This window comes from Arabidopsis lyrata (genome assembly GCF_000004255.2).
Source record: "Arabidopsis lyrata subsp. lyrata unplaced genomic scaffold ARALYscaffold_5, whole genome shotgun sequence".
NCBI classification, from domain to species: domain Eukaryota; kingdom Viridiplantae; phylum Streptophyta; class Magnoliopsida; order Brassicales; family Brassicaceae; genus Arabidopsis; species Arabidopsis lyrata.
The window spans coordinates 15,870,110-15,896,125 of record NW_003302551.1 but is presented as its reverse complement, the minus strand read 5'-3'; the positions used below and the strand labels follow the sequence as shown (position 1 = coordinate 15,896,125).

At 37.3% G+C, this 26,016-nt stretch overlaps 8 protein-coding genes across 14 annotated transcripts; 4 read left to right on the top strand and 4 right to left on the bottom strand.

Moving 5' to 3' along the window:
• Positions 1–36: 36 nt before the first annotated feature.
• LOC9313907 (serine/threonine-protein kinase-like protein At3g51990) lies at positions 37–1,619 on the bottom strand. Its single transcript, XM_002876067.2, has one exon. It carries the CDS (start codon positions 1,362–1,364, stop codon positions 279–281), a length of 1,086 nt encoding a protein of 361 aa, XP_002876113.1. The 5' UTR covers positions 1,365–1,619; the 3' UTR covers positions 37–278.
• Positions 1,620–1,781: 162 nt separating this feature from the next.
• On the top strand, positions 1,782–3,781 carry LOC9312181 (hsp70 nucleotide exchange factor FES1). Its single transcript, XM_002877792.2, has 7 exons — positions 1,782–2,071; positions 2,151–2,242; positions 2,321–2,471; positions 2,574–2,701; positions 2,798–2,956; positions 3,043–3,228; positions 3,331–3,781. The coding sequence occupies exons 1-7, from the start codon at positions 1,852–1,854 to the stop codon at positions 3,541–3,543; spliced, it is 1,149 nt and encodes a 382-aa protein (XP_002877838.1). The 5' UTR covers positions 1,782–1,851; the 3' UTR covers positions 3,544–3,781.
• Positions 3,771–5,025, bottom strand: LOC9313906 (acyl-CoA--sterol O-acyltransferase 1). The gene has a single exon (XM_021026894.1). The coding sequence runs from the start codon at positions 4,923–4,925 to the stop codon at positions 3,894–3,896; it is 1,032 nt and encodes a 343-aa protein (XP_020882553.1). The 5' UTR covers positions 4,926–5,025; the 3' UTR covers positions 3,771–3,893.
• Positions 5,026–5,128: 103 nt separating this feature from the next.
• LOC9313905 (basic leucine zipper 24) lies at positions 5,129–6,830 on the top strand. 5 transcript variants are annotated; one of them, XM_021026896.1, is made up of 6 exons: positions 5,129–5,199; positions 5,287–5,327; positions 5,491–5,687; positions 5,799–6,102; positions 6,377–6,529; positions 6,771–6,830. In XM_021026896.1, the coding sequence occupies exons 3-5, from the start codon at positions 5,550–5,552 to the stop codon at positions 6,499–6,501; spliced, it is 567 nt and encodes a 188-aa protein (XP_020882555.1). In that variant the 5' UTR covers positions 5,129–5,199; positions 5,287–5,327; positions 5,491–5,549; the 3' UTR covers positions 6,502–6,529; positions 6,771–6,830. The 5 variants fall into 5 exon arrangements, with proteins under 5 accessions (XP_020882555.1, XP_020882558.1, XP_020882557.1 ...); XM_021026898.1 differs by having other exon boundaries at positions 5,142–5,199; positions 5,496–5,687; XM_021026899.1 differs by lacking the exon at positions 5,287–5,327 and having other exon boundaries at positions 5,131–5,199.
• A 2,605-nt stretch (positions 6,831–9,435) lies between these two features.
• LOC9313904 (zinc finger CCCH domain-containing protein 46) lies at positions 9,436–12,879 on the top strand. 2 transcript variants are annotated; one of them, XM_021026892.1, is made up of 10 exons: positions 9,436–9,599; positions 9,714–9,809; positions 10,121–11,048; positions 11,136–11,300; positions 11,387–11,572; positions 11,649–11,716; positions 11,803–12,091; positions 12,166–12,345; positions 12,424–12,488; positions 12,581–12,879. In XM_021026892.1, exons 3-9 carry the CDS (start codon positions 10,378–10,380, stop codon positions 12,482–12,484), a joined length of 1,620 nt encoding a protein of 539 aa, XP_020882551.1. In that variant the 5' UTR covers positions 9,436–9,599; positions 9,714–9,809; positions 10,121–10,377; the 3' UTR covers positions 12,485–12,488; positions 12,581–12,879. The 2 variants fall into 2 exon arrangements, with proteins under 2 accessions (XP_020882551.1, XP_020882550.1); XM_021026891.1 differs by having other exon boundaries at positions 9,708–9,809.
• A 3,458-nt stretch (positions 12,880–16,337) lies between these two features.
• On the bottom strand, positions 16,338–17,897 carry LOC110228643. Its single transcript, XM_021026539.1, has one exon. It carries the CDS (start codon positions 16,761–16,763, stop codon positions 16,668–16,670), a length of 96 nt encoding a protein of 31 aa, XP_020882198.1. The 5' UTR covers positions 16,764–17,897; the 3' UTR covers positions 16,338–16,667.
• Positions 17,898–21,561: 3,664 nt separating this feature from the next.
• On the top strand, positions 21,562–23,567 carry LOC9312180 (bifunctional endo-1,4-beta-xylanase XylA). Of its 2 annotated transcripts, XM_021026490.1 has the most exons (3): positions 21,562–21,859; positions 21,941–23,262; positions 23,358–23,567. In XM_021026490.1, the coding sequence occupies exons 1-3, from the start codon at positions 21,769–21,771 to the stop codon at positions 23,364–23,366; spliced, it is 1,422 nt and encodes a 473-aa protein (XP_020882149.1). In that variant the 5' UTR covers positions 21,562–21,768; the 3' UTR covers positions 23,367–23,567. The 2 variants fall into 2 exon arrangements, with proteins under 2 accessions (XP_020882149.1, XP_020882148.1); XM_021026489.1 differs by having other exon boundaries at positions 21,563–21,859; positions 21,941–23,567.
• Positions 23,568–23,966: 399 nt separating this feature from the next.
• On the bottom strand, positions 23,967–25,750 carry LOC9313902 (protein JINGUBANG). Its single transcript, XM_021026491.1, has one exon. The coding sequence runs from the start codon at positions 25,404–25,406 to the stop codon at positions 24,165–24,167; it is 1,242 nt and encodes a 413-aa protein (XP_020882150.1). The 5' UTR covers positions 25,407–25,750; the 3' UTR covers positions 23,967–24,164.
• Positions 25,751–26,016: the final 266 nt, after the last annotated feature.

The window sequence follows — 26,016 nt, the reverse complement described above, 5'->3', positions numbered from 1 at the left end:
TCTTCGGAAATATATGGCGTTTCCAACTCTCCAAAGAGTGCTAAAGAACTTGTTACATGACTATGCGGTAGTGAAAAATGTTTTACATAGCTAGGCGGCTTATTTTTAGAACAAAGGTTATATTATATAACCTTATGATCCAGTCAAATACCATATGCAAATGTATATGCTTATTTTAAATCTTAGTTTGTATATATGTTGAATGAATAAATTGACCAAACCACAAAAGGTAAAAAAAATGGCTTCAAAGCGAAGCACTTGATTTTAAAGAAAAAAAATCATTGCACGGGTCGACCCACCGTCTCGACCATCATACACGGGTTTCCAATGCTTAAATCATCCCACCGTCGTGACCTAACCGACTTAGTCAACCCCGTGAGCCACCCAACCACTTCCTCCATCCCCGGCCGTTTCTCTCTACACGTTCTCACACACTTAGCCGCCACTAACCCCAAATGATTCCTCACACTTACATCAATCGGTGGTCCGATTCTCGGATCATAAATTCCACCGATTTTACCTCTTTTTATCATCGGAATCGCCCAATCTACTATAAACGACGGCGAATATCTAACGTCGATTGCTTTTCTTCCGCTGATTATCTCTAACAACAAGATCCCGAAGCTAAACACATCTGTTTTGGTGCTTAATCTATCAGCCGTTACGTAATCTGGATCTAAGTACCCCATTGTTCCTGCAGGTGGTGTTGATTTCACTTTTTGATCATCTACATTGCATCTGATCGCTAATCCGAAATCGCCTAGCTTCGCGTTTAGATTCTTATCCATCAATACGTTTGCTGATTTGATATCTCTGTGTATGATCGGTGTCTCCTGTGAATGTAGAAGATGAACAGCTTTTGCAATCTGAAGAGCGATTTTGATTCGCTTGCTCCAGCTCGAAATCGCACCGGAATTTAAAACGGAATCTGAGTGAATCACGTCGTATAAGCTTCCGTTTCCCATGTATTCAACAACGAGAAGAGGTTCTTTGGAGTTATCGGCGCTAAAACCTAAGAGATTCACGAACCTAGGGCTACGGATTCTGGAGAGAATCTCGAATTCGTTGTGAAACTCACGGCTGATTTCACGAGATTTCGAAGGTCTCTTGACCGCGACGAGACGTGAACCGATGACTGCTTTGTAAACGCTTCCATGGCTTCCACGTCCGAGGAGATTGTTGATGTCGAATCCACCTGTGGCTGAGTCAAGATCGCGATGCAGGAAACGGCGAAGTCTAGGGCGGTCTTCAATGGGAGACTCGGGACGAGCAGAAGCTTTGCTGGAGGTGGATCCGGAGGTTGATGCGGAAGATGAGACGGCGATTGCGACGGCGGATCCAGCTTTGCAGGAGAGATAACCCATTGAATCGAGAGAAGAAGAAGGTAGAAGGAAGACGAAGAAGAAGAAGAAAGTGAAAGGGAAAGGCGTATGTGGAGTTTAATGGCGTGAGTAGTGAGAAGTCATTTTTGTTAATTTAAGGCACATTTGATTAGACTCAAGAAAGTGGAGGGGTCATGTTATTAATTAAATATGCCTTTTCTTAATTATTCCAAAGCCGCCCTTCTAATTTATTATAACTCTTTTTTGTACCGATAAAGAATAATTCGATCAATTTACACCATTCTCATTATTCAATTGCTCCCGCTGCTGCCACGTGGCATTTTATTGTTTTAGCGCGATGGAAGGTGACGATGGATGAGATGACGTGTATTAATCCTATTGGCTGGACACGTTGTAACGAGTAGTTAGTTTCGTATATAAAATCTGAAACATAAAATGGTAAAGTCGCAAAACGGGAGAAACCTTAAACCTTTATTTACTGATTAAGTCTACCGCCGGGAAGACAAAGATGCCGACGATTTTCTTTTTCCGATGTATGTTACTATTGGTGGTGATCTCATTGGTGGGTTGTTCGATCGCTGAGAAAGTTAACTCTTCTGGGGGAATTGTTTGGTCCACTGCGAGAGATGAAGCCGAATTGGTAGAAGATTCCGGTGTGGTAATCGGAGAGCAAGATCAAATCGACGGTGGATTTTCTTCACTTGATGGGATGTTACACTGGGCAATAGGTAAATTATCTTTTCTAGTGTTTCTTCTTTCTTACTAATTTCATGTAGATCTGATTCTATGTTGGATATCTCCGGTTAGGTCACTCGGATCCTGCGACATTGAAGGAAGCAGCTAAAGATGCAGAGAAGATGTCTTTGGATGAGTTACAGAAGCGTCAATTGGAGTTAAAGGTACGGACTTTGTGATTTTGGTTTTCAATTTCTGCTTGCTTTTTCTATGGAATTTCATGTGATAGTACTCTTGAATAGGAGCTGGTAGAGAAGCTGAAAATGCCATCAGACGCGAATTTGATGCAAATAGCGATAGATGACTTGAAAAATTCGTCCTTGTCTCTTGAAGATCGTCACCGTGCTTTGCAGGAACTTTTGATCCTCGTTGAACCTATTGATAATGCAAATGGTAACTGGAAGCTTGTAACTTGCTATTGAATCTTATCTATATATATTTATTATTGCCCGGAAATTTAGTTCTTAGTTGTGGCATCATTCTTCTCTTGTGTAGATTTGAGCAAATCAGGAGGGCTTAGAGTTGTCGCAGGAGAGCTTAATCATGATGACACAGAAGTAAGGAAACTAGCTGCGTGGGTGCTTGGGAAAGCTAGCCAAAACAACCCCTTTGTTCAAGAGCAGGTTTGTTTTCGTTGTGAATTGTAGATCAGAACCGTGTGTAGAAGTATAAGCCGTCTGAAACAAATCATGTTTCTTGTTCTGTGAATTTGGTATCAGGTTCTTGAACTTGGAGCTTTAACAACACTAATAAAGATGGTAAACTCCAGCTCTGATGAAGAAGCTGTGAAAGCACTCTTTGCTGTTTCTGCCTTGATACGAAATAATATAGCTGGTCAGGACATGTTTTATGCAGCACATGGATACATTATGCTTAAGGTGAGCACACCTGAAATACATCATGTCAGTTTTTGTTCGTTTATTCTCTGGATTGGAAAAACCAATCATGTTTCGTTGATCTGCAGGATGTAATGAGCAATGGGAGCTTGGATATTAAATTGAGACGGAAAGCTGTATTCTTAGTCGGTGATTTGGCTGAGTCTCAACTACAGAACACAGGGAAAGATGAACTTCCTATTTTCAAAGATCGTTTTTTTCTCAAATCTGTTGTCGATTTGATTGTGGTGCTTGATCTTGATCTCCAAGAAAAGGTAGAAATATTACAGGGCCCTTTGACCGTATTTTCCTCTATGAATCTTGGCACACATCTCTTTCTAACTTATGGTACTCGGAAAATATGTTTCATGTTTCAGGCTCTTACAGCAATCCAAACTCTTCTTCAACTTAAATCCATAGAGCCTCAGATTCTCAAAGAGTTCTGTGGGTTAGAAGAAACATTGGAGAGAATGAAGCTGCAGCTGGAGGAATCAATGGCAGATGAATACAAGAGAGACTATGCTGCAGATGTGGAGAGCATTCGTGGTGAAGTGGAACTGATCTTCCGCCAAAAGCTTGGACTTTTATGAACCATGATCAGTAAGAAAGCAACTCCCTATGCGTTAATTTCTGGTGGGAAGCTTTAGCTGTAGGAGTTGTAGACAAATCTTAACTGCCTTAGATAGACTTAAGATGTGTAACTTAGGCGGATCTTGAAGATCCATTTTGCATGGTTTTGCCTCTACTTGAGCGGGTTTCTTCGCCTCATCTTTATTTCAGATCATGTTTGCAAGGTTTTATTATGTATAGTATTATAAACTTCCACAATTTTCTTGATTCGTGTTCCATGTAAATGATGGGTTGCAAAAATGCCGGTTTTACAGTGTTGGAAAAAAATAAGTCAAAATAGAGATCATTCAAGCTTTGTCACACGGTAAGGTTATAAAAGAGATGCGGTTACTCTCCTCCTGATCTCGGCTGCAACTGTGCTTATGGCTGCGTATTCATCAAGAGCCCTCTCAATTATGTTGCACCGGTTAAATTCTGGCAAGAACAACCACAATGCCGTCACCATCACAAACCCGAGTGTCAAAACCCGACTGATTACTTTCGGGATTCTCCACCTTCCGTTAATTGTTTTCTTGATGGTGATCTCCACGGTTGTGCAAAATCCATTTATGAGGAAGAACCACATCATCTTCCAGTCCGGCCTCAACCGTCCCATGTAGAAGAAGATAAGCTCGTGCATTATCCCAGAAACAACGAACGTCCCGAAAGCCGCAGGAAACTGGGAAAAGTTCGGGCCCAAGACCGAGAACAGTTGAAGTAACGGTTCGTATACGGTTGGCCGTAAGATTCCGGTGACCATCAGGTTCCATCGTCTCCCCCAGAAATCTTGAAGTGATGTCGCGAGGTACGGCTTGTTGAACTGTGGCTCGAGCTCAAGATCCGACATGGCTCGAACCACAGCAGCCGTGGCGGCTAGGATGAGCTCGAGTGCGATATATATGTGGATCGCGTAGAGAGTCAACACGACTTTCTCGGGCAGTTTGTTATTGTATTCGTAGACTTTGATGAGAAGAACCAAAAACACTGCCTTTATGGTATAAATCAAAGGACCGAATCCTCCATGGGAGTGAGAATTTGGAGGTTTAGGCCTCGGCTGAATCTTGATGGGCAAGCAAGAGACAGCTAAGAAAATAGGGAGAGATAGAGGTTTAGGGTTTGAAGAGAGAGGACCGCGTCCTAATGCAAATAGAACGAGCTTGAAATTCGCGAGCCAAGCGATGAAGAAAGCCGTGATGCCGAGTATATGTATGGAAGATATCAAGAAAGGAACTATGAAGAAAATAAGGACGACAGGGAAGATTAGTATCAGCCTTTTGATTCCTTTTGGAACCAATTTGGCAATGAAAAAAGTGTAACACAGTGAGATAATCACTAAACCCCATGCCTTAATGAAACTTGCCATTTTTGCTTCTTGAATTCAAAATCTCAGGAAGGAAGAAGATGATGATGATAAACAACAAAAACTGGCACAAAACGTGTCATCGATTAAATAATGATAAAGACATGTAATAAATCCATGAGAAAAGTCTTCTTTCTTTTTTCTATTCGAAAACAATTTGACAATTGACATTAAAGAACCAATTCTCTTTTCTTTTTTAATATTATTCATTGGAGAGATATGGTAATGGTTTATTGATTCCATCGTAATTTTTCTGGTCATAAAAACCATTTCTAAGGTAAAAAATCATCATCGGCTCTGCTCAACTTTTGTTTTCCATGTAATCTTATAACCAAAAAAATTTGGATCTTTTGATCGTTGCAAGGATTTCAGAGGAAACCAACAAGGTTCTAACTTTGATTCCCTGTAAGATTGTTTCTTCCTTGGGCCATGTCAAAAAATCTTTAAGAGTTGACTACTATTGTATTCATCCACTATGTTAATCAAGAACATATTCTTTAACACCATCTTTCCTTTGATCAAAAACCCTAATAATATCACCATAACTCCATATCCCAATCTTGAACAGAAGAGGTGTTTTCTTTGGAGATCTTTGGGTTTGGACTTTAGAATCAAAGATATATAAAGATGGATGAGGAAGAAGGTAAAGATCAAGATCGAGTGACGAGAGGATGTAGTCACACTCACAGCTGTAACCCTCCAGGCCCAGAGGATGCTTTTCACTCCCACACATGCTTCCACGCTCACACTCATCTCATTATCCCTGTAATTAATACATTTCTTTCCTTCTCTTTACTTATTATTATATGATAGGGTTCTGATGATATTTGAATGGATTGTTATAGATAATATTGAATATTATTTATGTTGCAATAGGATCAGCAAGAGAATGATCATTCTGACAGTAGCAACAAGAAAAGGTCATGCGGCAATAGAGAGGCAGTGAGGAAGTACAGGGAGAAGAAGAAGGCTCGCACTGCGTACCTTGAAGATGAAGTGAAGAGATTGCAATCTCTTAATGAGCAAATGCTTAGAAAGCTTCAGAGCCAAGAAATGATGGAAAGTGAATTGATCAGACTCCGGACTCTTGTGGTAGAGATGCAGGGGAAAATTGATGTTGAACTTTGTGGCTTCTCCTTTCAGAAACAATGCAACGGTTCTGGTTTTGTGTACAAAGAAGGTGATTTCTACGCTATAGATTTATCTTTTTGTAACGATAGAAAAAGAGTAAAACTTGAAATTTTGATGAATATGTGAAAGATAAAAAAAAAAAGATATATAGCGAAATCACGTTTTCGAATACTGAAAACGTAAACAAATAGTATCCGTTCATCACCATTAATTTTAATGAAACTGCTTTGGAGATTTAGTTCTATCTATTAGATAGTTTAGGTGTCTGACCTAGTCATCTAGGCCTAATCTGAACACAATTTTTATCTCATGTAATCACACAGATGGATGCAGTGTAGCAACAAGTAATATGATGTGTGAAGCGGCAAGAGTGGAGTGCGAGGAGGGCCAAACACTTCATGATCCTATTCACTCCTTTGTTCCTCAATCACCACCATTCTCACATTAAGCTTTTAGGGGCTGTGGTATTGTGTATATACTCCCTCTGTTTTTGAAAAGTTGTCGTTTTAACTGTATTTGGACAAATTAAGAAAATGTATACAATGACTATATTAACCTCATAAAAATGACAAGTAATTATTTATAAATAATTTGTGTTCAATAAAATGAGGGTAATTTGGGTAGTTATTGGCATAAATTACATTATTACCATAAAACGACAACTAATTTAAAACAAAAAAAAGCTCTAAAACGACAACTATTCGAAAACGGAGGGAGTATATACATATGGGTTTAATTAAGGGCATAGAGGTTGGATTCCAATATAGTTAACTTAGAGCACCCCCAATGGTATGTTCTTATGGGTTTCTAAAAAAATCCTTAAAGTTAAAAGTAATTAAAATAAATGAAAACAATAAATAAAGTTAAGGATTGTTAAGAGTTGACTCTAATATAAGGATTGTTAAGGGCATCTTCAATGGGGGATCATGTGAGGGTGTTCTTATAGAGAATATAATGTTAAAATAATGTAAGATCATGTGTTTAGATCTTTTGTTTAGAAGTTGATTAGTGGGAGAACATGTGTAAGATCTTAAGACTTAATAATATAATAATCTAAATTAAATTAAGATTTTACAATTATTAAAACATTTAAAAATAACATATAAATTGCAAATGCCAAATTTATGAAAAACTGAAAATAAAAGTGAAAATACAATACTAAATATTTATGAAAAAAACATTAAAAATATAAATAACAATAAACAAACAAACATATTACTTAATAAAAGCACAAAAACATTTTATCTAATTAATACATAGTTTATTATCCAAATTTATTCCAAATATGTTGAATATTCCAACCAATGCCCAAATGCCACGTCACCCCGCAACACCCACAAGAACAGATCCAGGTCAAGAGCCCAGTTCCTGATCTTAAGCCCATTAACCCATTTTTTTGGATTTAAATAATGCTTAGATCAGGGGGGGTGATCCCCCAATGCAGATGGTCTAAGAGGTTTAAGGATTGTTAAGAGCCCCATATGTGTCGCTTTCTGATTGGATCAAAAATATTAATAAAAAGTAAAAAAAAAATATTACCTTCAAATCTCAGTAATATGATGGACATTCGAACTCGGGTTCGTGATCGGACTATACATCAACAATTGAAAGCTTATTTTGTTAAGCGTATATGGCAAAAATTTAGTTTTTTATATGTATTTTTTATATGCTTTTATGTCTTGTATGTTTAAATTTTTTAAGAAATTATAATATTTATTAAGTTTTATCAAATAAAAATGTTTATAATTTTCATTAAAATTTTTTTTTTTTTAAGAAACTCACTTAAGGACTTTATCATTGGACAAACAAAATTTTAAAGATTCATCACAAACTCTTTATTATCATAATTTATGATTAAAAAATGTTTAAGAATCTTTTTAAGGATTCAACCATTGATGTTGCTCTTATACACAGATTGTAACTTATTCCACGTATGTCTATTTTAAGGGGTACCAAAACATTTTGATGTAGATTTGATTTGAAATGAGGAAGAGGAGGATTGTAATTGTTATGAATGTATGATGATGATTGTGGCTTGTGGGCTTAGAAGATCTTTGGGGGTCCATTTATAGATTCTCTATATGTGGGTATGGTGAATACCCAAACCAATAATAGCTAAGGTTTGAATGCATCATACATGCATGTGTATTTCATATTTTTCAAATTCAGATGAATTCCATTGGTTTGGTTGGCCCCAATCATTGATTTTTTTTTTCAAATTGCCTCAAACATAATAATCATTCTCCCATGTAAATTTACATGCGAATCAAATATTTCTGGATGAGTCAATGATAAGGCCGCAATGTTAGATTTTTGGGGTAAATTATTTAGCAAAGAGTTTATAATATTGTAAACACATAACATAATCATAGAGTGGGGTGTTAGGTGCCTCGGCTCTTGTGACTAGACTAGACCACTGCTTTTGACACCCTAAAAATAACTATTATAATCATTGCTTTCCTTTGTGGGTCATTCTTCTTTTACAAAAAGGTCCTTTCGAAATTTTAAATTTTCAAAAATAATAATTCTTTTTTAACCCAACATTAATTTAGAACAACCATGTCTTTTCCTCTTCAATCCTACCCTCTCATGAATATTTTATTAAACCAAAAAAACATAATAGTTTGAATATGTGTTTGGCGAAAAAAAAGGAAGCGAAGCTTCTTGCGTAAGATTTTTTTATATAGTCCATATTCTATACTATAACAAAATAAATATTTAGTTCCATTGCTTCAAATAAGAAACCTATGGATTCTAACAAAAAAATAAAATAAGAAACCTATGGAATTGGTCAACACGTCCTAACAATTCAATGATTCATATGCCCATGAGATTAATTAAGACAAATTTTCATCATGAAACGGCTTTATTTTATTTCATGTGGTGGAAGCATGCAATAATGATTGAATGAAATAAAATTCAAGTGTCTCACCAAACAAATAAAACGACAATAAAAGCAGAGATTAAGCTGGGCAAGTGACAATTTGGATATGACATGCTTTTTATGTTTCCCTAATTACTCAATTTATCTTTAAATGACAATAAATTCTGCCGTTTCTTTTTAAATAAGCAAGTTGAAGAATAAGAAAACCAGGTGTTTTATTAAAATTTTAATTTAAACCAAAAGCTTAGTTATACTTAAATGTGTCCCTACAATAAAAAAAAAAATAATGATGAAAATGAGAAAGGGACAGTAGGAGAGAGTGGAGACCCCAGCGATACAGCTGGTCTGCATATCAATCACCGGCGCGTGAACAACACATCCCAACTGAAGGCGCGTGTAGCTTTGTGTCCGAATGAAAAAAAAAATGGGGTTGTGTCAGAGAACGTGCAATGCAACCATCCTTTGTTTTTTTTGCTTTTTAAAAACAGTTTATTACACAATCTCTCTGTGTTTCTCTCTCTCTCTCTCTCTTTGTTCTTCCACTCGTGAAAGACCAGAGAGTTTTCTCCTGATCCACACAACAACACAGAGATCCCAAATCCGGAAGATATCTTCTTCTCTCATAACTCAGTTTACTCAGATCAACTGAAACATACAATTAAGTACGTACTTCTTCTCTTTATCTCTCTCTCTCTACTCTATAGAGATTAAATTTGATGATAAGAAGAATCTAATAATATGATGACATCTTTCTTCATCTATTCCCAAAGGAGCAGTAACCGTCAGTCTCACACCTGCAGAAAAATTCACTCTTCATCTAATAATGTTCCTCTACAGAGGGATTCATGTATCGATCATTTTGACTTTTTCAGGTAAAGTAAATTTTTATTTTCTTTTCCTCTTTTGAAAACTAGTAACGTTTTTAACTAAAACATTGAAAGTTACGATTTTTTGCTTTGTTTTCCATGTAAAAATTCTCGGCATGCAAAAACTTTCCTCTTCTTTTTTTTTTCCTAAAAAAGTTTTTTTACCTTTTCCTTTTTTTCTCCAACTCTTTTTCTTAAAGTGTTAATTTTTTTCCTTGTAAGCACGCGAGCGAGAAGAAAACAAAAAATGAATAGAGTAGTAACTTTTTATACTATTTCTCTTTTTAATTTTTTTGTTATTTACTGGTGTTTCGCAGGAATCAAAGATGAAAAATTATAGTTAAAGCTTAGTAGTAGTAGATAGGTTTAATAAATTTGTAGTTAAGAAAGCCAAAAAAAAAAAAAAAAAAAAAACATTAAACTAAAATCCAACACTAGAAACCAGAGAGACCTCTTAACGACAACAACCTCTCTGTACACAAGACAACAAACACTCTCTACAAAAACACTACTCTTCCTTCTTCTCTCTACTCTAATCTAATTCTAAAGAGAGAGAGAGAGAGAGAGAAAAGCCATGGATGGGTATGAAGCTACTAGGATTGTGCTCTCTAGAATCCAAAGCTTAGACCCTGAAAACGCATCAAAGATCATGGGTCTTCTCCTTCTTCAAGATCACGGTGAGAAAGAGATGATAAGGCTAGCTTTTGGTCCAGAGACTCTTGTTCACTCTGTTATAGTGAAAGCCAAGAAAGAGTTAGGTCTCATGAACTGTTCAAGGTCTCCATGGAGTCATCAAGATGAGTTAATTAGCCCTAAGAATAACCGCGGCTCTTCTCTCAATCCTGCTTCTTTGCCCTTCTACGCTAATGGAGGAAGATCTTCTAGGGATTTAACCAACGACTTCGAGCTCATGGATGATGTTAACTCAAGAAGTGATTTTTTGGGCTCTGTGCATGCGAGAAGCGGTAGCTGTGTTTTGGACGGGTTAGGGTATGGTGGTGATTCTGATTTAGGGTTTGGAGGTGTCCCCTGTTCTTATTTCGCTAGAGGCTTCTGCAAGAACGGAGCTAGCTGCAGATTCGTACACAGTGATGGAGGAGCTGATTTGGTTGGCTCTCCTAGCAGAATCGAGCTTCTTAGGTCTAACTCGGTACCTCCAAGACTTGCTCACCACTTCATGACTCGCTCTTCTCTTCCTTCTTTTTCACCTAAAGGTGTTAACTTGCAGCAAAACGATATTCAAAGGTTTGACCTTTTTCTCAACTGCTTTTTTTTTTGTTCATTTATAGTCAAAGTGTGTTTTTTTTTTAACTTGTGTAAATTTCTGTACAGAGCTGCTGCTGCTTTGATGATAGGAGATGAATTGCAGAAGCTTGGAAGATGGAGACCTGAAAGGATTGATCTTTCTGCTATGGCTTGTCCAGCTTCAAGACAGATCTATCTGACATTTCCTGCCGACAGTAGGTTCAGGGAGGAAGATGTGTCTAATTACTTCAGGTAATTGCCAACAAAACACATTCAATTTTTCTTTGGTCTGAATGTATGTTCTTGTGTGACATAAGATGTTGTTATGGTGGTTGTAGTACTTTTGGACCAGTTCAAGATGTGAGGATACCATATCAGCAAAAGAGGATGTTTGGTTTTGTGACATTTGTGTACCCTGAGACTGTTAAGAGCATTCTTGCCAAAGGGAATCCTCACTTTGTGTGTGATTCTAGAGTTCTTGTTAAGCCTTACAAGGAGAAAGGCAAAGTCCCTGACAAATACAGGTACTTTACTAGTATTAGTAACTTTCATATTTGTTCCTTGAATCTCTGCATTTACCGTGCTTTTATCCTTGTGTAGAACTAACCAGACAACAGAGCGAGAATTGTCCCCAACAGGCCTTGATTCTAGCCCCAGGGATGTTCTAGGTAGAACAAACACTAAAGCTCTTGTCTTTTTTGGGTTTGCTAAAGAACCCTTTACTCGCCGTTATACTGATTTGCTTGCGGTGCAGGTGGGAGAGGGTTTTATAACAACACCCAAGATGTGCTGTGGAGGAGTAAGTTTGAAGAAGAGATTCTTGAGCTTCAGAGCAGAAGGCTGATGAATCTGCAGCTTCTTGACGTCAAGAAGCATTTCCAACTCAATTCCCCTACCAACATTCACTCTCCGAATCCTTTCAGCCAATCACTTATATCTCCCGGACCATTGTCCGTGATCAAGAGAGAGTATGAAGGAGGAGAGAAAGGGAAAGGAAGTTCTAAAGAAGGATCTGATGATGATACAATGAATCTACCAGAGAGGTAGGTTTACATATGAGTCTTCTGCAAGGAAACTGTTTGTGTATTTGAAGCTGAAGTTTTTTTGGTTGTTTCAGGTTGGAGGATAGCTTGCCAGACAGTCCGTTTGCGTCGCCCGCCCATCATTTGCTTCTGTTTGCTGATTCTACAGACAATAACGGATCGGATTTGTGGTCGCCTTCTTCTGATAATGATGATAATTCTACTCCTTCGACACTCTCTGACTCCTTCAACTCTTTCAACTGCCAAATGCCGAGGTTTCGAGATTCAACCACACTTTATGTTTCTGCTATCAAGTTAATGGTATCTAACATTGCGTTCATGATTCTCAATAGGTTACCGGCGATTGGAATGTTACCCAGTAGGGGTGGACCAACCTGTCGTGTTGGGATATAAACAGGTAAATATTGAGTTAGATTAATAGATGGTGAACCACAAAACAACAATCTTGTTAGGTTAATAGTTTGTTTGTTGTTGTTGTTGTTGTTGCAGGAAGAGAAGTAAGAAAAAAACTGATAATATAGAGAGACCCTTAATAACCAAAAAGATGCAGAGGTGTATAAAATAAAAAGCAGGAAATTTGATGTAAGAGATAGAAGAAGAGAAAGAAGGAAGATTGTTGTACCATTTCTCTAGTTTTAATGTTGTAATGTGATGGACCACACAAGATGATCTAATATGATATGATATATATAATATAGGACAAGAAGTGTAATCTCTCTAAAGATATACAAAAGAAAAGAGAGATTATCATTTGCGTTTGAAAAGTCAATATGTTCTTGTCCTTGCTAGTTGTTACCCTCTCACTCTAACTAGTAACTACTCTCCAACTTGGGAATCCAGAGATATCAACTTTTGGTGATTTTTTCTTCAACTATAATCTTTGATTTCTAGGTTTTGTGTCCCCGTTAATAAATGCAACTAGTGGAAAGTGTAAAAGGAGTAGGTGATACATATCCATGGTTATTACCGTGATTTAAGGCAAAGAAAAGTAGAATGTTATGTTCATATAATTGCATGTAAAGACTAAAGTTATGATCGATATCCAAATTGTGTGTCCTTGATGACTTAGCAAAAGCAAGGACAGTGGTGTGTGTGGTGGGACACGGGCGAGAGAGTGAGTGCCAAAAACTAATAACACAACATTACAAAAATAGTTTGTAACTAGTGGTCTACTTAAGACTATGTCGCTTCTATTATGTGAAAGTTTGAAAGAAGGTGTTTCAATTCATCATATCACCACCCTATGATCAAACGAATGTGAAGGCCACATTCATTTTAAGCTAATAATACATATGTATGGTTTGATATGTGTGTACACAACGATTTCCAAGCTTCTTGCCATGTATATATATATATATATATTGATCAAATTTAGGGACTAGGATGATCGTTTTAGGATTCTTATGGTCCGAATAGAGAAATCGTTGTAAAAGTATTAGAAGCTTAAGCATGTATGTCGCTTCCGAGATTCCGCTTAATGCTTATTTTCTGGTCACAAACTATTAAAATTATTGTATAAAACAAGAGGAATAAAAACAACTTCTAAATAGGAAAACAGGAGTAAGCATATCGGCTCCGGATTGGCTCTCTTCAAAGGAAAACCTTCGTCCAATAACTTAATAAAATGGTGTTTGACGAAAAAAAAAAAAAAAGAAGAAGAAAATAATGGGATCCCACGAGCCAACACACAGGCCATGTGGTGTGGGGGATATATATTTCAGAAGTTGTGTTTTGTGGAGACATGTCCACATATATACTTCCAAATATCGGTTTTAAAAATATTTATACATATATGTATAAACTAGATGATACGTGAAATGTCAACTTCATGATGACTTCAATTAGTTTTACGGCTAACTAATTTATCCTACCATCTACTCAAAACTCTAAAACAATATTATTTTGATTCAATTTTTTTTTTTTGAATGCAATGTTAAATTATATTCAAAAAGAAAAAATGTACGGTTTTACAACTTGTGCATCGGTTGGTTGAAACAAAATTTGAAGCAAAATTTGAAACTATTTTGACTATCTAGACCTCCCGTTGACGCTTAGCTGCGAGCTTGAAGCCAGAGTTGGTACGCGTCGTCATACCTTCTGTCTCCCATAAGTCGGACTGCTGAGATTTGATTCCTTACATGTTTGTCAATCCACCCCGTGATGCGTTCAGCTGTTTGTGGGTTCTCTCCATGTCGCCGCCCATTCCTTTCTCTCCATATGGTATAGGTAACTGCTTGAAATACATATCGAAAGAGGAAGCCCTCTACTCGGTTGAGCTGTGTGGAAGATATAATGTCAAGAAGAAGAAGCCAATCTGTTGTGTATCGAGTTTTGAGAAGCCCCTTTGCAAGGGCTGCCCAAATGGTAGAGCTGAAATCACAACCAAAAAAAGAGATGATTCCGGGTTTCTAAACATCTATGACAAAGAACACATGTTCCTGCTCCGCCTTGCCATTTGATCATACGATTGCCCGTAGAGAGCCTGTTTTGAGCTGCTAACCACACACAAAAGGAGAATTTTGGTGTTGCGTGTGCAAACCAAACTCCCCGGTGCCATGAGACCGTGCTAGAGGTTATTCGGATATGATTCCAAGTATCTTTAGCTGAGAACTTCGGTTTAAAGATATCATTTTTCCCTCTCCATAGAACAGTGTCCCCTTGTTCCTTCCTTTTTTCCCGCTGCTCTTGTAACGCATCTTCCATTGCGTTGAGTGTGGCTGCCCGATGTCTTCTTCTCCTTCGATTTGACCAGGCAGCCGCTAGCGAGCTTGTTCGACTGATACCCATATCAATGACTCCTCGAGCACCCACAATATCTACCAATCTCCCCATTGAAGACCAATCATCATACCAGAAAGATGTAAGTTCTCCGTTTCCCACTTCCACCTTGCAGAACTGCTTTGCTACCTCTCTATACTTTAGGAGTTTTTTCCAAATCCAGGAACCCATATTAGTGCTGCTGTTGATGGACCAGAATGAAGTTTTCTTAAGAAGGTACATTTGGATCCACTTCACCCATAAAGAGTTGCCCTGAGATACTATGCGCCAAATAAGCTTTAGACAGCAAACATCGTTAGCTTCTTTGATTCAATTTTTTATGGGATTATTATCTAAAAAGCCATTTTTGCTCAACCATTTTTCAAAATTGTCATTTTCTCAACATTCTTTCAAATTTGCCATTTTTGCCATTTTTAAAAACTAAAAATTTGGAAAAATAATTTCATAGAACATATACTTTATAACAAAAACTATACCTTACAAAAAACTGGAACTTAATAAACCCAAGCATTATGTGTAAATTTGTGTTTTTGTTTACAAGAAAATGGCAATTTTCAAATTTTTTTGATAAAATGGCAAATTCTATAAAAGCCATCAAAATAAGTCTTTCATTCGTAATTGATTCATTTTTTATTTATAGTCTACACTACAATGTGCACATTACTAGATTAAAATTCTGAGACGTAGATAACACTTATGTAAAAATCACATGATTAACCTCGCCTTATAAAACTAAAGTACACAAACGCAAAACTTAGATGGCACACATAGTATTTGTACATTTGCCAATTTCATTACATCTTTTGCATTAAATTTTCTAAAAGTGACCAAAAATGTTTTATCATTCCTTAGAGACAAAGGCACTCTCATAATTCACATCCGTACAAAAAGTTAGTGGCAATTAATTTTGAGGACAGTGATGAAATAAATCGATGGTAGGGATCTTTGACCATTGGTATTGGTTTCAAAGAAAGAGGCATGACACACTTGGACTTGGTCGATTCATTAGAAATGGAATCCTTTACCCAACCCAAACCGCAATTAAATGGAGGAAACGAAGAGAGCTCCAATCATCGGAGCGTGTGAGTCACAGCCAACGAGAAGCGAGTGGATGTCTGAGAGAGTGGAAGCAAAGGAGAGTGAGAGAAAGTTAAAAAATGATGTTGTCAGAGGGGTTGAATGCAACACAACGTGCAATTTACCTTTTATTGTCTTAAAATTGGGCCCATTTTCTCTCTTTTCTTCTCTCATTTTTTTTTTTTTGGTTTGTATTCTTTTTAAAATATAGCAATTTCTACGAAAGTAGAGTAGAAAGATCTGTTTGAGTAAAAATAGCAATATTAAGAGCGAATCGAATGTGGAAGGCGGACGTCATTTTACTGATTGGTGTAGAGCTAGTGAATGATGAATTTCTTTTATACACCATTGACTTAACAAGCGTGAAGTCATTTATTTTGGTTTTAGTTCATTTTTTTTTTTGTCATCTGAATTTATATATAAAAACATAGAAGGATACATTTTGAGATTACATACGCCGGCGGAAATATTGAATATCTCCGGAAACCAAAGCTCAAAAGAGGGAAACAAAAGCCGGCGGATGACATAAATGTCCCCGGAAACTAGGCTCTAAAGAAGAGAAACTTATAACACTGGAAATACAAAGCAAATATATCAAACCGACAACGCAAGAGAACGAAACCATAAACTAAGACAGAAGCACAAGGCTAAAACCTTAAGAGAAACAATAGACCAAAGAAAACAAGGAAACCACTTCTTCTGAAGCACCTGCGATTGAGATTTACCTAGGATGCCCTCGGCCAATCCTAAAATAACATCTACCTTCTCCTATCAAAATGAGAGCTGACCTCTCGAAACCAAGAACCAAAGACTTCATAACCCGGCAAGCAAAACCTATGAGTTGAGAGAACCTCGAGCACGCTTCCGAATACGACTACGACGACTGCTACGTCCAACAATGTCTAACTAGAAATCTTCAAAAGGCAATCCTATCAAAACAGATTCAGGAAAGCAAGGACAAGGAGTGAGGCCCAACCTCTCAAATATCACCAATCACAAGAACGAAAACGACGATGGATCGAGACGGTTGTCAAACACAGCGAACAACAACAGGGAGAAGAAGCATCTGCAAACATAAAGTTCTATCGATCCAAAAACAAACAAGCGAAGCTTCTTCTTAGCAAGGAGACGAACCCAAAAGAAATCAAAAGTTGAGACGAGTCGACCAGGAGCGGATAGAAGAGCAAAGTCTGGAAAGAACCTGACTAGAACCCAGACAACACTCAACAAACGGCTTAGAGACAATCAAAGCAAGAACGACTAGGCTAGGGACAGAGCAAGCAAAAACCAAGGCATAATTCTTAGAGCAGCACCGTAGATCCTATACATCCGGAGCCAACAGCTTCGCAAAAGCCACAAATCCCAAAGACAAAACCACTCCAACCGAATCCGCAAATCACAAAATCAAACTCGAAGCAAATCCAAAAAATCCCCAAGCGCATGCCAGAATTACACATTCAAACCTAAACAAACTAGACTCAGCTAGCAACAGATCTATAAACCAATCACAGGCCAAAAGTACATAGGCAAGGGAAGCACCACCACTTAGAAACCTCACCGAGCAACAGATCTGAAACTTCGCATGGAACCACAACCCCAACTGAAGCAAGCCGCTGCTCTACACCAAGGGGTGAGAGAGAAATAGACGACTCCACCAGCTCCATGGACAGATAGCTCTACAAATTGCGAGATTCTAGACCAAAACCCAAGCAGATCTGAGATTTCAAAAGAGCCTCTTCACTTTGCCCACGACCAGAACGAGACCACCACCAGCACAAGAAAATTAAAAACTACAACGAAAAGTGATGGAGGAGACCGACGCCGGCGCTATGAGAGCCGCCACGCGCCGGTCACAAGCTTGACGGAAGCAAAGGCGAGGAGATAAGGCAGAGAGAATAAGCGGCCCAGTTCATTAGTTAATCAATATTCTTTTGTCAACTAATAAATAATTCAATTGTTAATCAATATATCCATGAGTTTTCTTTTGGCTTTATATACATGCATAAATCAAAACATTTCAAATTATTCTCAGACATGTACATTGTTTCCCAAACATTTACTTAATAAAGTTTGACAAAAAGAAAATATGTACTTAATAGGAATATGGACCATTTTTTCTACATTTTTGCAAAAATAAAGAAATATTATGAACATTGGAAAAGAGAGCTCAAAAATTTGAAGTTGGTCTTGAACAAATTCCTAGGATAGGAGTGATATGATTATGATCACGTGCATTGTGGTTGCTCATTTAGAAGCATTTGATTTCAAAAAAGAAAAAAAAAAGAATCTGATTCTATTTAATTCATTGACTAGTAAGTTTCAAGTTTGATACATTTTGGTCCCGAGAGTAAGACCAAAGCCGATAATACTTTAATTTTTACGTGATGGTCATAATTTTTTAAGGGTTAAGTTGGAAATTACTAGTACATTTTCAAAACATAATTGGAAAAGTAGTATATTCACTATTTACAATTATCCCAAAAGTAGTACGTACGACTGTAGTAACTGTTTACAAGACTCTATGATTCACAAAAACCTTTGATATTTATAAAATTTGCCATTGAGATATGTTTATTAAAAAATCAAAAAACTAAAACAAAATTATTTTAGTTTTCTCGGGGATGTGCCTTTAGTCAAGTGGTTAAGTCCATTTGACTCCGCCTTCCCCACCGGAGTTCGACTCCACTAAGTCGCGTTATCCCGCGTAGTATGGATTGGCTATGGATCGGGCTTTGTCGATCTAAAGTTGTCAAAAAAAAAATTATTTTAGTTTTTTCTCTCTTTCTCTCGATTCTGCAGAAATGGATTTCCACAGCCTTTTGAGAAGAGATCTTCAATTTCTCTGCAAGAGGACCAAAATCGATCTGTGAAGTCAAACACTTTCCAGTTTCCGATTTTGAATATGGCAACACCAGAGAATCATGGCGATAGTTCCGATTTAGAGACGGCGGAGAAGATAATACTCCGGTGGGATTCAACAACAACTGAAGAAGCTAAAGAGAATCTGATTTTCCAAATCGTTATCTCTGCTTTAGATAGTCACCGTCCGATCGGAGAATGACAGCTCCGGCGAGCTAAGAAAGCTTCGTTCGATTGGTCATTTCAGATCTCTTTCTTGGAGTGTTTCAAGATCGTGGTCAGCTTCTAAGAAATTACAAGCTTTGGCTAATAACTTAGCAACGCTTGGACCAAACGACGTCAGGTGGTGAGAAGAAAAGCAGGACTGATAAAGACACTATTTTGAAAGGTTTTAAGGCTTATGTGGTTATTTAAGGACTGATGAGTAGTGGCGGACCCACTAAGACAGTACATGGGTCAACTGACCCAGGTTAAATTGTCAAACATACTGTAATGCATAGGAACTACCAAAATACTTGTAGCAAAATTGGTAAAATGTTACTGAGCTGACACCCCTGATTCAAGGTTCGATACTTAAGTCTCACAGTTTTGGTTAATTTTTGGTTTTTAACATTTTCACTACTTTGTAATTGACTGCTTTTAATTTTTTATTCCTTTAAAAATCACAGCATTTATTGAGAATTATATACTTTTTTCTTTATTAATTGTGAAAATAAGAAATATTGTTTTTATTTTCTAGTGTTTGTGTAATATTCTAATATAATAAATCATATAATACAATTAAAATTTTTTTTGACACCCCTAAAAATAATTTATGGGTCCGTCACTCATGAGAGTGAAATCGGAGAGAGCGACCCGTGTGAATGGACAAGTGGTGTTGCCCATGATTTGCGATCAATGAGTCTATGCTGGTTCGGTCGTAAGTTTGCTCATAATCCCATGATTTGTTTTTGTTCGTAATTAACACTAATGGCACTTATTCTGTTTGCATTTATTCATTAGTCTATGGGTCACAAACTCTATTTATTTTCTTTTCTTTTTTTCTTTGGGTCTAATCTTAGAAGTCAAGCTTAAAGCATCTATATTCAAATATATAGGATTTTCTGTTTCAATAAACAAATATCACAAACAATGAAATATATACTATACGTTTTCATATCTAAATTATTTGTTAACATAGTTGAGACTTTATGATAAGTAGAAATTTCAGAATTTTGGGTAATGATCTACTGTAAGAAAGTATAATTTTGTGTTAAAGAGTATAATTTTGTGTTAAAAGTGTTTGTTTTGGATAAAAGACTATAAGCATCATGTTTGTTTTGTATAAAATGTGTAATAGGCATTCTTTTGGCTTGGGGATGTAATTCTTTTGGTTAAGGTAGACATTCATTTGAAATATGTTAGGAGATAAATTTTAGAGAAGTGTCTATTTTTTAGAGTTATAGTGCAACGTTGTTATATTTTCTAGAATAGCGGTAGTTAATTAGGTACAAGGAAATTGAAATGCAAAACACGTTAATTTCGAACGAGTATGTAATGTTTTGGATGAGTATGATGATTGAAAATTTTATGAGATTGTGTATTTATAAAGTTGTATTGTCGGTGCACTTAAATTCTAATATATGACATTTTATTAAACTTAAAAGAATGAATTCGTTTTAAACATATATAAGAAAATATATACGTCTAGCTAGAAACATGTACATATAGAATAGTTATATTCTGTACAGTGATCTATATCTGTACAGTGCTCTATATATGTATCTGTACAGTGGTATTCTTTACAGTGGTATTCTGTACAGTGGTCTTTTGTACAGTGATATATTTCTGTACATACATTCTTCTGTACAGATGCATCCTTCTGTACATACATTCTTCTGTACAGATGTAGACCACTGTACAGATATACACTACTGTACAGAAGAATATCTTTACAGAAGAATATCTTTACAGAAGAATATCTGTACAGAAGGATATCTGTACAAAAGGATGCATCTGTACAGTGATTTATATCTGTATATATATTATTTGTACAGTGTTCGGTAATATAAAATTTAAAATTTATAAAAAAAAATGCATATCAAATGATAGAGAAAAAAACATAAATTTTTATGTATATGATCAATTTTTGAAAAATAAAATTTACGAACGAGCATTTTAATTATTAAACTTTGAGGAAATGAAATATAATAAAGAAAGAAAAAGAAATTTAATAAAAAAACTATGATCCACACTCTCTCACACACTTTTTAATTTCAAGAAAAAGAAATTAAAAAAAAAAACTCTGACCCACACTCTCTCTTTCTCACATTGACATTTTCTCTCTCACACTCTCTCTCTCTAACACTCTCTCTCACGAACAATTGTAAATAGTACTTATACTACTTATATAATTAAGTTTGATAAATGTACTAGTTTCCCAACTCACCCAATTTTTAATGGGTTGATTAGGTCTAAACAAGTTTAGATTGTTGATAATTTACTTATGCAAAATAGGGAAATGGCTCATCTTCCTACCTTGTGTAATTAGTGAAGTGGGACAGAGGATCTTGCCCATCTCTTATTTATCTGTCTCATAATTGGAGATATTTGGCCTAACATTGTCGTTTGAAATTCAATTTTTTCATTGTTTGTTCACTTGATAGAAACAGTTACAAATCTTCTCAAACAGTAGCATGATACAAACTATTGCCAAAAGCCATATCATTCACACCATTAATTAATAATAAAAAAGATGACGATCTTATCAGCCCAGTTATATATGGGCCTACTATATTGAGCCCATTAATAGCCCACACGAAATGAAATCGGGCCGTAACAGAACCGGAAGTCGAATAGACGACACCACCGACCGACTCCACTGCTTCTTCTCCAATTTCCAATTCGTTGCGTCTTCAGCTCCCAAATTCTCCCGCTGACCCCTAATTTCTCCAAAATCCATCACCGTCGATTGAGATTTCTCAATGGGAAAGTGGAATCATCGATCCCGATACCACCGTCGCAGATCTCCTGAGCGATGGTATAGCGAACGTCACTCTTCTTCTTCTTCTTCAGGTATTTTCACATTCCTCTTGATCTTAATTTGCTTAATTTGGTATCTTACAAACAGTGTTTGACTGTGTTTTATTGTCAAAGTTTATAGTGAAGACGATGGGATTCCGAAATGGGAAAAGAGATTCTGTGAGGTGATTGGATCAGTGCCATGGCAAAAAGTTGTTGAAGCTAAAGACTTTAAGAGCTGGTATAATGGTAATGTTATCACTTGGAATGACTCTGCTTGCGAAGAGACTTTTCACAATGAGAAGAAGCGATTTTGGTCACAAGTTAATGGTCTTCATTGTGATGTGTCTCTTCCTGATCCTGATCTTTACATTAGTGAAGTAGATTGGGATACTTTTGTTGATCCGGAACTGATTAAGGATTTAGAAAAGGCTTACTTTGCTCCTCCTGGTGAAGTGAATATTGGTTTTAAACGACTGCGTCGAGATAGGAATTGGAGTGGTTGTGACACAGTGCCTGTTAAGGAGGCTCGTATGTTAGAAACTCCATGGAAAAGTAGAGAGGAAGTCCATGATGTTAATGCATTGGGGAAGAAATCGAATGGATGGAACCTAACAGATGGTAGTACTGATTATCCAAAAGATATGGGGAGTTCTTGGGAAGGCAAGCCTAGTTGTGTAAACGAGTACGTAAATGATACAACATCTGGGGGTTGTTTGACGACTGAGGAATGGAAGGAGAACCAGTGGAGAACAAAAGATAGGGTTAATGACTGTTGGGAGAATTCGGGCCAGGGAAACGATGATGGATGGGATAAGTCAGGGCACCAAAACAAGAAAGTAAAAGGTTCTGAAAGTGTCCCAGCCGAAGAGGATAAAAAGATCGACAATCCTTGGGAAGCCCAGCCTAGTTGTATTAAAGAGACAGCAAAAGACACCACGTGGGGAGGTTTCTCTGGTAAGGGATGGGAGGATAGAGGTTGGAATAATAATTCTTGGGGAAGTGGTGGATGGGAAAACCGGGATTGGGGAAATCAAGGTATGGAGATGAAGGAATGGCGTGGTAAAGGATTTAGTCGAGATATTCGGCAGCCTAAGGGTTATAATCCATGGAAAGGTGGCTATGTGCCTGACAATGTAGCTTTCAGAGAATCTGGCGTGAATGCAGGCGGTTGGCAAACATGTAGAGGGAGTGAGAGAAAGCAAAGAAATTGGGATGTTAAACAAGCCAGTGATGGTTGGGGTAGGCAAAATGACAATGCAGCTTTGAGAGAAAATGGGGCAAATGCAGGCAATTGGCAAACACGTAGAGTGAGTGAGGCAAATCAACGAAATTGGAACGCAAAACGAACGAGTGACGGTTGGGGTAGGCAAAATAAGGAAAGAGATGACTCATATAGCTACCATTCTAACTACAAAAACTCATGGCCTAGAAGAGATGATCATCAGAACTGGAAGGTCAATTTCTCAGCTAAGTAAACCAAATGATCCATTGTTTTTTGTGATGTGTTTTTTTTTGTGTTTGAAGTCTTAGCTTGTTATGTTCTGTGCAGGCAGTGTAGTTTTAGCTTAGCCATTGACCTTCCATGTTATCTCAAAGAGTCAAAGGCATGGTTTTATGTTTCCACTTCAGAATTAGCATATGTAGAATATATACAAGTAGTCGGAGTACCCTTTTTGATGATAATGTTTCATACATACTAAAAGTATTCAAGGTTTTTGCCTTTTGAGGCTGGATTGATAATGATTGTGTTCTTTGTGAAGATGATTTATTCACATTTGCTTAATTTATTCCAACTTCAAAAACACATGAATACACTTATGGTTTGGCTCAATGCATCCCTTAAATGCTTCTTCATCTCATTTTTATATTCAAAACTGAGAGATTCTGCTTTAAAGAGTGTGTTTTGGAATAAACAAAGTTGGGTATATGCTTCACTTTCAAAGCAATGGGTTGGTCCATTATAATGGGTGCGTCTAATTATTAATAGATTAATTTGGACATGGTTATAGACTTAAAGTATGATGGTATGGAGAAAGTTGTAAAAACTCTGCTTTGCTAATTGGACGGTGATCAAAGCTCAAAAAGTGGGTGAATTACAATATTTTGTCCAACCCAGAAGCTATCATCCTATTGCTACAGTTTCAATACAAAGCAAAGGTAACTCCAAAGCACCAGACTTTACTCTGTTCTGTATCATTAGGACCAAAACAGTTGGTAGACACAAATGTTAACAAAATAAGAATTCAATTCATATATTTCTTGGAAAAATCCCTCATGACTTTACAAAATGAATAACAAATTACAAATATAAACCAAAACGTATATGAAAACCATTAAAAAAACACGCATCTTTCACTCATCCCTTTTGCATCAACAATGTCTTAAAACTTGATTTCTTCTCTTCTAAGTTGTCATGTTTTGGTACCCACCAAACCCTGAGACTCTTGTCAAGGCCTCCACTGTAAAGCATGAAGCCAGCACCGACATTGTTAGGCGAAGCTTGCAAGCATTTGACAGGACCTTCATGGCCATGTATGACTCCGAATTTACAGAGAATGCCACTCGTTTCTCTCCTCCACAACCCAATGCTCTTATCAGCGGATCCACTACACACCATTTCCCCAACTACACACATACACAGAACCGCCATGTTATGTCCTCTCATCTCAAACCCTAATCTCCATTCCTCCAAGTCTTCCCCTTTCTCTCTCTTCTCCCATCCCATCACAAACCCATCTGATCCTCCTCCGTATACCCAATTCCCGTCACCGGAAACCACCACCGAGTTCACTGAAACCTCTGCACGACCCTCCAATGTAGCCTTCAGAACATGTGAAGAAGAGGAAGAAGTAGACTCAATCTGCTTTCTTTTATCTCTCCCCCATATCTTGATCTTTCCGTCCGCGGAAGCAGAGTATACTCTGCCATCTCCGGCGACAAGGCCATTGATTGCGTCGTCGTGAGCCTTAATCGATTCAAGGCACTTGAGATCCGATAATCTCCAGACTTTGAGAGTCTTATCCCACGATCCAGAGTAGATTATCCCGGCGTGGACCGCAAGGCACGAAATGCTGTCAGCGTGTTCGATCCAGAGACGCTTATGATTCCTCCTCGTCTGAACGTAATTGCTCTGTTTCATAAACTTCCCCAAATAGTCTTTAGTCGTGGGAAGCGTGTCGACAAGCCTGAAAGCATTCTCAGAGTTTCTCCGAGAAACTTTCCAAACTCTGATTCTACTGTCTTGATGCGCCGTAAACACCTTGCTTCCCACGCTGACCAGAGCCTTCACAGACCCATCACCTTGTCCGAATTTCGCAAAGATCTTGAGATCAGGCTGTTGCCAAACGATGATGTCTTTTCCCTGAGACGCACTCAACAAGAACTCACCACAGAGCGCCAAGGAAGAAACAGAGCCTACGTGAGCAGAGAGGACTGCGAGCGGCTTGTACGCGCCGGTGATTGGCGGACGGAGAGTGTTGAGGACGAAGCTTTTGGTGGAGGCGGATGGGCTGAGGGAATCGTCAGAGTCGTTGCTGTTGCTTGTCGTTGAGGACGAAGATGAAGACATCAAGACTCCTTCTTGGATTAATCTCACCATCGCATCAAGAGATTCAAGATTTCGTTTCTATTTTGGACCAAAATGGGAGCGTTTGAGGAATTTGTTAAAAGAGTATTTAAAAAAGGAGATAAAGGAAAGGAGAAAGGTACAACGGCTACATTTGACAGGTGGCTTAGCTTATCATTTGCGCATTTTTATTTTATTTTTCTTTATGCTAATTTTAATTGGTAACATTTTAGTTTTAGCTCATGGAAATGGAATCTTATAATGTATGAAACCATTTCAGGAGCCTTGAATTTAACGCGAGCTTATAAAAATTGTATATAGTAACCGATTGATCAATGGTCTCTTGTTTGACCAGTGATGTTAATAGAACCTGATAATGTGGATACTGTAACGTCAAGGATTATGATAATCAAGATAATATATTGTATACGATATACCAAATTTGTTACGACTAATTGCGATTAAGTTGGTAGTAAACCTAAAATACTTTTTTTAGTTGTTAGCATCGTTACATATTATAATTACGAGTTAATTCTCAAATAACATTCCCAAATGAGCTAATTTTCATATTGTGTTTATAAATTGGTAGATAGGCCAATGTATATATTTAAATCGATTTGATGCATGTTTGTTTTCGTCTTTT

Bases quoted from the DNA above. Each gene is read 5' to 3' on its own strand.
- LOC9313907 (XM_002876067.2), bottom strand. From the start codon at position 1,364: ATGGGTTATCTCTCCTGCAAAGCTGGATCCGCCGTCGCAATCGCCGTC.
- LOC9312181 (XM_002877792.2), top strand. From the start codon at position 1,852: ATGCCGACGATTTTCTTTTTCCGATGTATGTTACTATTGGTGGTGATC. The intron at 2,472-2,573 runs GTAACTGGAAGC...TCTCTTGTGTAG, and splicing joins ACCTATTGATAATGCAAATG to ATTTGAGCAAATCAGGAGGG. The intron at 2,957-3,042 runs GTGAGCACACCT...GTTGATCTGCAG, and splicing joins ATGGATACATTATGCTTAAG to GATGTAATGAGCAATGGGAG.
- LOC9313906 (XM_021026894.1), bottom strand. From the start codon at position 4,925: ATGGCAAGTTTCATTAAGGCATGGGGTTTAGTGATTATCTCACTGTGT.
- LOC9313905 (XM_021026896.1), top strand. From the start codon at position 5,550: ATGGATGAGGAAGAAGGTAAAGATCAAGATCGAGTGACGAGAGGATGT. The intron at 5,688-5,798 runs GTAATTAATACA...ATGTTGCAATAG, and splicing joins ACACTCATCTCATTATCCCT to GATCAGCAAGAGAATGATCA. The intron at 6,103-6,376 runs GTGATTTCTACG...GTAATCACACAG, and splicing joins TGGTTTTGTGTACAAAGAAG to ATGGATGCAGTGTAGCAACA.
- LOC9313904 (XM_021026892.1), top strand. From the start codon at position 10,378: ATGGATGGGTATGAAGCTACTAGGATTGTGCTCTCTAGAATCCAAAGC. The intron at 11,573-11,648 runs GTACTTTACTAG...ATCCTTGTGTAG, and splicing joins AAAGTCCCTGACAAATACAG to AACTAACCAGACAACAGAGC. The intron at 12,346-12,423 runs GTTTCGAGATTC...GATTCTCAATAG, and splicing joins TTCAACTGCCAAATGCCGAG to GTTACCGGCGATTGGAATGT.
- LOC110228643 (XM_021026539.1), bottom strand. From the start codon at position 16,763: ATGAAGTCTTTGGTTCTTGGTTTCGAGAGGTCAGCTCTCATTTTGATA.
- LOC9312180 (XM_021026489.1), top strand. From the start codon at position 21,769: ATGGGAAAGTGGAATCATCGATCCCGATACCACCGTCGCAGATCTCCT. The intron at 21,860-21,940 runs GTATTTTCACAT...TTATTGTCAAAG, and splicing joins CTCTTCTTCTTCTTCTTCAG to TTTATAGTGAAGACGATGGG.
- LOC9313902 (XM_021026491.1), bottom strand. From the start codon at position 25,406: ATGGTGAGATTAATCCAAGAAGGAGTCTTGATGTCTTCATCTTCGTCC.